This window comes from Parus major, chromosome 10, assembly GCF_001522545.3.
Source record: "Parus major isolate Abel chromosome 10, Parus_major1.1, whole genome shotgun sequence".
NCBI classification, from domain to species: domain Eukaryota; kingdom Metazoa; phylum Chordata; class Aves; order Passeriformes; family Paridae; genus Parus; species Parus major.
In genome coordinates this window covers 19,536,184-19,544,000 of record NC_031779.1, presented here as the reverse complement: position 1 = coordinate 19,544,000, position 7,817 = coordinate 19,536,184, and the positions used below count along the sequence as shown (strand labels likewise).

At 48.5% G+C, this 7,817-nt stretch overlaps 1 protein-coding gene across 5 annotated transcripts in view; it reads right to left on the bottom strand.

The window, feature by feature from the left end:
* Positions 1 to 7,817, bottom strand: part of SPG11 (SPG11 vesicle trafficking associated, spatacsin) — a 27,220-nt gene that overhangs the window by 13,501 nt on the left and 5,902 nt on the right. For 3 of the 5 annotated variants that reach the window (XM_015638950.2, XM_033517094.1, XM_015638954.3), the window contains exons 9-21: positions 7,385 to 7,540; positions 6,768 to 6,946; positions 6,450 to 6,626; positions 6,015 to 6,086; positions 5,490 to 5,617; positions 4,760 to 5,145; positions 3,918 to 4,125; positions 3,273 to 3,476; positions 2,507 to 2,613; positions 1,636 to 1,781; positions 1,174 to 1,335; positions 764 to 830; positions 169 to 331 (exon numbers count right to left, since the gene is read on the bottom strand). In XM_015638950.2, the coding sequence (XP_015494436.1) occupies positions 169 to 331; positions 764 to 830; positions 1,174 to 1,335; positions 1,636 to 1,781; positions 2,507 to 2,613; positions 3,273 to 3,476; positions 3,918 to 4,125; positions 4,760 to 5,145; positions 5,490 to 5,617; positions 6,015 to 6,086; positions 6,450 to 6,626; positions 6,768 to 6,946; positions 7,385 to 7,540 (2,155 nt within the window). The remainder of the gene's footprint in view (positions 1 to 168; positions 332 to 763; positions 831 to 1,173; positions 1,336 to 1,635; positions 1,782 to 2,506; positions 2,614 to 3,272; positions 3,477 to 3,917; positions 4,126 to 4,759; positions 5,146 to 5,489; positions 5,618 to 6,014; positions 6,087 to 6,449; positions 6,627 to 6,767; positions 6,947 to 7,384; positions 7,541 to 7,817) is intronic. The other 2 variants (XM_015638952.3, XM_015638953.2) reach the window with 2 other exon arrangements.

The window sequence follows — 7,817 nt, the reverse complement described above, 5'->3', positions numbered from 1 at the left end:
CCCTTTACTATCATAGTGCACATAGCTCCTTGTACCTTGTAATGCTGATAAGAAAAAATAAACAACTGAGAACGAACGAGAGAAAAAACTCGCCTCCCTCTCATCAATCTTCAGTTCAAAGGGAAAAGAACCCAAATCCAAAAGTCCTATAAAGGGACAGACACTCACAGCTGCCTGGGGGCTTTGCTCCTGGCCAGCTGCTGCAGGAAGGTGCCGAAGGCGAAGGCAGGGCGGGCGTGGCGCAGGTAGAAGAGGAAGCCCAGCCTCTCCACCACGGCGTGCCTGCTCACCAGCTCGGGCCAGGAGAAGTGGGGCAGCTCACTCCAGGCATCTGGAATGACACAGCAGCACCAGCAGTGACAACAATGAACAACAGTGTTCAGTGACAACAGCTGAACCCAACAGCAGCGGCTCCTGCGGCTGCAGAACCTGGGGCAGGATCAAACACAGCTCTCATCCAGACCCAAAACCACACTGAAACCCCACTCCTCGATGGGAAATCAGAGCTCTGCATCACCTCAGCTTGCTTTTAAAATAAAACAGTGGTTTTCTTTCTGATATTTAGAGAAAGATCTGCCTGTGAAGAGCTTAATGCAAAAATCTAGAATTCTAGCTCAAAACCCAGTTTTAGTAAATTACACTATTTTTCTCGTGAAAGAAATGGCCTTTTGAGTAAATTTATCTGCCAAATAATTCCCCTGGAATGTAATTTGTTTTAGGTGCTTAGGCTAGGAAAGCATGTAAACCTTGGCAGGAAACATACCTGACACAGCAAGAGTGTTTGTTGATTGCCAGCCAAATAATTTTGTGGGATCAAAGGGCATTAATGACTGAAAGATCAGAAACAAAATATATTGAGGCAGCTTAAGAACTTCACATCACTGTCCTATCTAATTCTCAATTTCTGATCCTCTTATCTTTATTTAAAATTTAAATATTGTGATTTCTGCAGTATTAAACACCTTGCCCACTGAGCACTGCAAGAACATCCCTCTCTGCCATTCCAGCAGTGCCAAGTCACAGGGTGCAGACACCACTTGAAAAAGCAGTTCAGGATGAAGCTGGGAACTTCAGCTCCACATTAAGCATCCCAAAACAAGCCCTGGCTCCCACCCCCTTCTGCTGACACCAAACTTCTCTTTCCTTGTGTCCTGCCAAAAGCACTCTGTGTACCTGCAGAAGGTGGTAGAGAGAGATGTCAGGAGGCAAAATTCCATGAGCAGTGCAGGAGGGAAAGAGAGCAGCCTTCAGCTTGGGGTAAGGGGTCAAGGCCATTTTTAAGAGCTGGGGATCAACTTTCTTCAGAGGTTTTTCTGTGTCTTCATTCTGAAGGACCTACATTGCAAGCAAGCAAAGTTAATTAGGAGGAAACTGCACTAAATGACAACAAAACAACTTTGGGGTGTGCCAATCTCCCTCAGGGGAATTTGACATGCAGTGACAGCACAGAAAGCATCATCTTTTTTCCTGTAAAATGTTCTCAAGTTGAATCAGCCCCATCTTCCCCAGCAGCTGCTGCTGCTGCAGGTGCCTGTGCTGTGACACTCTGGCCATCCCAGCACGTGGCTCAGGGGACATTTTCTATCAAAGGCAGCAGCAGGACAGGGATCAGGGCCCAGGAGCCCCAGGCAGTACCTGGTCAATGCCCCCAGGCCCGTACACAGTGGTGGCCAGGGCCAGCAGGGTCCTGCCCTCCAGCAGGATGCTGCTCACACCCCCCTGGCTGCTGGGAATCAGCATCTGAGCGTTGGCCAGACTGGCCTGGAAAATCATCTTGGGATCTTCAAAGGAAAAAAAAAAAAAAAAGTGACACTTAATTCCATGCAAAACCAGTGTTAAATCATCAATCACATGTTACAGCTGTCCTCTGACTGCGAAAAATGCTGAATTTTCTACTTTTTGTTGTCCATGCTGGTTTTCCTCTCTTTGCCAGTAAGCACAGGTAAGATGAGCTAAGGTTTACTGAGCTTTCCCTGCTCAAACTACAGCTTTGCCTGCCCAGGGGTTGAGCCCCACAGTTTAGCACTGGAGTGGTTCAAGTCTTTATCCTACACTGATCACACTTCCTAAAAAAAAGCTTCACTTGGGATTATTTTTGTCTCTTGTAAATGTGACTCTGAAGAAGATGAAATGTTTAAAAAGCATGATGAGTTAGGGGCAGAAATTCTACTGGCTTTCAGTACAGCCAACACATAATCCAAGGGCAGAGAAATCAAAATGTACCACAGGGACTAGAGGAAGGTTTCATTCCAATGGGATGTGTATTTCCTCATGAATTCTCCCTTCTGTTCAACCTGTTGGGAACGTGACTGAGCTGGAGGTAACGATGATCCTACACAGAATGATTCTCACTTCTGAGCAGCCTCCAGATCTTCAAGGGCAGTTCAAGCAGGAATCCAAGCCAGATTTCAGAGATGAGGAGGTGATGGGCAGGGAGGTGGCTGGCCATGGCCAGAGGGTTTGCAGCAGGCAGAGGTTTAACCCTGCTCTGCAGAGAGATCCCTACCTCGGGGATTGCTGGCAACCCCTCGGCACTGCACGAGGAACTCAAACCAGGGATGGGCTTCCTGCAGCTCCTTGTTATCCAGGATAGGGCAGCTTGAAGGGGTTAAACTGGAAATGAATGAGCAGCAGAGTGAAAACACAGGACTTGGAACAACTGATGTAACACAGCATTAAAGATCTGCAGCGTCCCATGGGTGTTATGCCAAATACAAGTGGTTAGACAAACCAGAAAATGAGGTAGTGGCTTTTTCTCTGTCCACTTCTACATTCCTGATAATTCCAGTGTTAGACTGGAGTTAGAGCTCAGAAATTTTAATTGCCAAGTATCCATTAATTGGGAAGTATTCATCCAATACCTAACACTGGTTACACCTTCAAATCCCAGCTAACCCTGGTTTAGGTGGAAACCAGCAATTTCCTTATTTGAACATATCAGGAGTGAATTCACACTTGTGCTTAAGAAAGTTTCTAAATTCTGTATATTCTGAGTTTCTGAAGAGCAACTTGGCTCATTTAGGATTGTACTGCTTACAGCATCACACTAATTACAGCTGTAATTGCTCCTTTTGTGACTGACACACAAATTAATATTAAGACAAGAATAAAACTGCAAAATATGGCTTAAAATCTCACACACTGCCCCAGAGTTTCTGTGAAATGACACTGCCAGGGCTGAGGAAAACTCTCCCTACCAACTCTTCAAGTTGTGTTTCCTCCCTCAAATCCAGGATCCCTCGTGGGATTTGAGGGCTGGGAAGGGCTGGTACCTGTAATAGTCCAGGTAAGTGTAGAGCAGGTACTGCAGGCTGTGCTCCAGGCAGTGCAGGACAAACTGGCCATGGAAGTCCAGGCCACTGGCAGTGCTGTACTTTGGAACAGGGTGAGGATTCTGCAGGACTCCCCCCAGGCACGACAGCCTCTGGAGCAAGAGCTCAAAATCTTCCAGCTCAGAACGGACAAAGATTCCCTTTCTGTCAGAAGAAAGCACAGACACTGATCACACAGCTCTCTTTGACAAGTTCTGATGGGTGTTTTCAGCTCAGAATTAGAGCAGACCTTTCCCTCTCAGGCATTAATTCCCCACTGAGACAAACACAATGTGCCAAAATCCATCTGCTTGTGCCCCAGCAACACTGTGATCACTGCACAGAACCAGCTGGGAAATGCTCAGAATTTCCCCCCCATTAAAGCTGGAATCAGGAATATATCCATTGGGAAACATCCAGGGGCTGAGGGAGGAGTGCTCTTAGTGTTTCAGACAACCCAAAGCAGAAGACTAAAATCACACTCACCCATGGATTCGTGCTGTTTCCAAAAAGAGCAGTATAAAAACTACTATGTGTCAAGGATTTTATTTCTGATTTTGGCTTCCCACAGGAAGGAGAGGGAGTGTGAAGCCCTGGGGGCCCTACCTGGCCAGCTTGTTCAGGATGTCCTGTCTCATGTAGGTGCTGCACAGAGTGCTCCTGTCAACGATGTCAGGGCTCAGGGGGGGCCAGGCAGAGCGGCCACACGGAGCCTGGCTGGGCTCTGACTCCTCAATCCAGGAGCAAATGCTGACCCAGTCATGCTGGGCTGTCAGGTGCATCCAGAGAGCCTCAGGACTGCAGGTCTTGAGTTCTGGGTTTCAAAAAGGTGAATGCATGAAATCAGCACACACAAACACTTCTGAGGGAAATACTGGGATTTTCTTACACAGAACTGGAATGGTTTGGGCTGGGACCTTAAAGTGCATCAAGTTCCTTGGGCAGGGACATCTTTCACCATCCCAGCAGCCCCAACTGCTCTGGGCACCCTGTGCCAGGGCCTGCCCACCCTCCCAGGGAACAATTCCTGCCCCAAATCCCATCCATCCCTGTCCCCTGGCACTGGGAGCCATTCCCTGTGTCCTGTCCCTCCAGGTATCAATTTTTAATGAACAGTTGTAAACATGGTGCTGAGATCAAGGCTACTGCTCCAGCTTTTGGAACCTCGTGCTGGCAGAGCTGGGAGAGGCTCCCCAGCACAGGGAGCAGGGCAGGACGTGGCAGAGGGTGGCACTCACACGTGGCCATGCCTCAGCCAAGGCCCTTCCAAACCCTTCTCTGCAGGAAGAGCCCGGATCCAGGATGGAATAGGCTGAAAGCCATCGTTCCCACGTCCACTGATAACACAGATAAGTGACCTCTGTGCCCCTGCCAGCCCCCCACAGCGGCTGTGCTGTCCCAGAGAGATCCTCATTCCCAGTTTCAGCCCTCAGTGCCACAGTACTTGCCTTGGCGAGGTTTCCAGGGGAGCAGAATCATCTCCTGCAGCAGCTCATCCCACCAGAGAGCCCAGCTCAGCAGCACCCTGATCCTGCTGCTGCTGCTGCCCCGGTGCAGCTGCGAGCCCAGCACTGCCTGGTGCCTGCACAGCTCCTGCTGCTGCCTCCTGCAGCTGCTGCAACTGCAACGGGCTGGGGTCAGCCTGGCCTCAGCCCCCCAGCCCAGCACAGCTCCCAGGGAGTGCCAGAGGGACTGACTCCAGCTCTGACAGCTGAAGAGCTGCCTCGTTTTCCCAAAGCTGACATAACAAATTATCAGTATCATTACGGTTTCTCCAGTATTTAACTGGGAAATGATTTCTGCAGCTCGTTTCGTTTGCTGTGCTACAGACACCCTAGATCAAAAACAGAGCAAACATCTGAACACGAATAACTGAGTAGTAATGCTAATATTATTATTAAAAACTCCTCATTTGAAGCAGCAGAGCTCTGTCACCCTCACAACAGTTTGTCATGACTCACACAGGAGTTTGTCATGAGAGAACATGAACTGCTACATTAATGAGAAAGTGACTCAGTCCCCACACTGACTCTGATTTCTGCAAATGTGCAGTGTGAAATTAATGAAGCTAAAGACTGTATCTGTTAGTGCAGTAAATCCCACAGAATGTAGAATCCAGCACATTTTAAACCCTATTAATGCTATTAATTAATTATTAAAATTAATGACCCACATTACCTGGAAAGAGACTGAGTCTCTTTATTTTCCTGGAAGGATTCTGAGTAGAAGCTTTCAACCTGATGCACAAAGTCTATCATTTTCTTCTCTTTTTCAGAAAAATAGTTTTCTTCTTGTAAGACTTTCACCTTTAATTCAAATTAAAGCATTACCTCCAACTGTTAAAGTATTACCTCCAATTGCCCCCAGTTTAATCTGTCTTTACTACGTTCCAGTTGTAAATGATCCTGCAAGTGCAAACAACAACCAACTGCAGGAAAAAAATGCTGGAAGCAGAGAGCAGTACACTTAAATGGCAAGAGGACTCCAGACTGTGTGAGAGACCCTGATCAGAGCCAGGACAAATAAATGACATTTGAACAGCTCTGTACTTTAACTGCAAATGCAGAGGGACAGGGATGCTCCAGGAGGAGGAAGGCACAAGCCCTGGCTGTCTGTGCTCTGGAGGTCAGCTCAGTCTCAGCACAAACACACCCCAGGCTCCAGGGCTCAGAGCTGGCCTGGAGGAGCCTTTGCTGCACTCACCAGGAGCTCCCGTACGTGTCTGTCCTCTGTGTGGAAGCAGATCTTGTGCAGCTCCTGCTTCACGTCAAAGCCCTGGCACAGAGAAGACACCCACTGTAAAATGTGCCAACAGAATACACTGCAAAGATCAAAGACAGAATACACACAGCTGCTTTCCTTCCAAAGCACACAGCCCTGACAAACAGCTTGTGCCAGGCCCTGCAGCAGCTCCCACAGGGATGTCCCCAATGTCCCCAAAGCCTGGGACACCTCCCCAGGCAGAGCCACCCTGACCCTGCTGCTCAGCAGCTCAGCCAGCACACCCCCACAGCCAGGCTCGCTCACCAGCCCCTCAAAGAATCCCATTTTCACTGCAATCCCCCTGGTTCTGGTGGAGCCAGAGCAGCCCCAGAAGCTCCCCGTGCTCCTCACCAGCCCCACCCCAGCAGCTCTCACCAGGTTCCTCAGCAGCTGCGAGGCCTCCCCGGTGCTGCCCTTCAGCAGACAGTCATAGGCCAGGCTCAAACCCATCTGGACAAACTCCTGCAGACTCTCAGCAGGATGCTGCTGCCTTCGGAAGAAGATCTGGGCCTCTGGCACTTTGTTGCTCAGGATGGCCTCGGCAATGACCTCCTAAAGGGAAAAACAGGAACAAACTGATCTATTCCAGCCCTGTGCTGAGCTTCTTCCCCTGTCCTTTAAGGTATTTCCACATAAATCATCTCCTAATATAAACTCCATCACAGCACTAAAATCTGGGTGACTCAGTTTCACCTCTGGTGTCAGTTTTTCCCATTCTTGGCTCTCCTCTATCTCAGGCAGGTCTTCATCCAGGTCAGCTCCGGTGTGCCCCGGAGTCAGCGGTGCTCGAGGGTATTTCCTCAGGAATTTTCTCAGCTTAATGATGTAGTCAGTTAAAATATCTGCAGCCTTCTGCAGGGATTCATCAGGTTCTGCCAAAAGCACCCAAGACATCAATAAAATGGGAATGAACAGACAGGTTTTAATGTCTAACAATGCTGAATTAATGAATGTGCTGATTAATAAACAGAAACCCCTCGGAGGGAAGAGCACAGCAGCTCTGTCCCCTGTGCAGGCAGTGACAGCCCAGCACTCCCAGCACACAGGACACAGCCACAGAGCTCCCTGCCCTCACTCAGGGGTTTTCCTGCCCAGGGACCAGTAAAGGAGAACTGAAATGTATTAATCCAACCAGATATTAGTCAGGTACGTCCAATCTAAAACACAGGGATGAGCATCTTTCACTCACTTAATTCTAGTATTTTTATGTTAATTCTAGGCAAACTTAAGCTTTTAATTAAAAGAATTGGCTGTTCTTACTTACTTAAATGAGGACGCTACTAGATATGACCCAGCAGGAGGGATCTTACCCTGTGTGTGCACAAAGATTTCCTCCAGCTGCTTGGTGAGGAAGGTCAGGGTGAGGCTCAGGAGCTGCTCAGAGAACTGCTTGCTGTGAGGCTCCATGTCACTGTCCTGGATTGCTGAGCAGAGCAAGTTTAAAGCTGGCCTGAGCTCCTCCAGATCTGCAATGGTTCCACAAACAGTTCACACATCTGCAGCCCACACCCAGCCACAGGGAGAGAGGGAATGAAATGCACCTCGGTGTATTTGTCAGAAGGAAATGCACCTCGGTGTATTTCTCACAATGAAATGCACCTTGGTGTATTTCTCACAATGAAATGCACCTTGGTGTATTTCTCACAATGAAATGCACCTCAGTGTATTTCTCACAATGAAATGCACCTCAGTGTATTTCTCAGAAGGAAATGCACCTCTGTGCAGCTGCAGCTTCTTCACTTA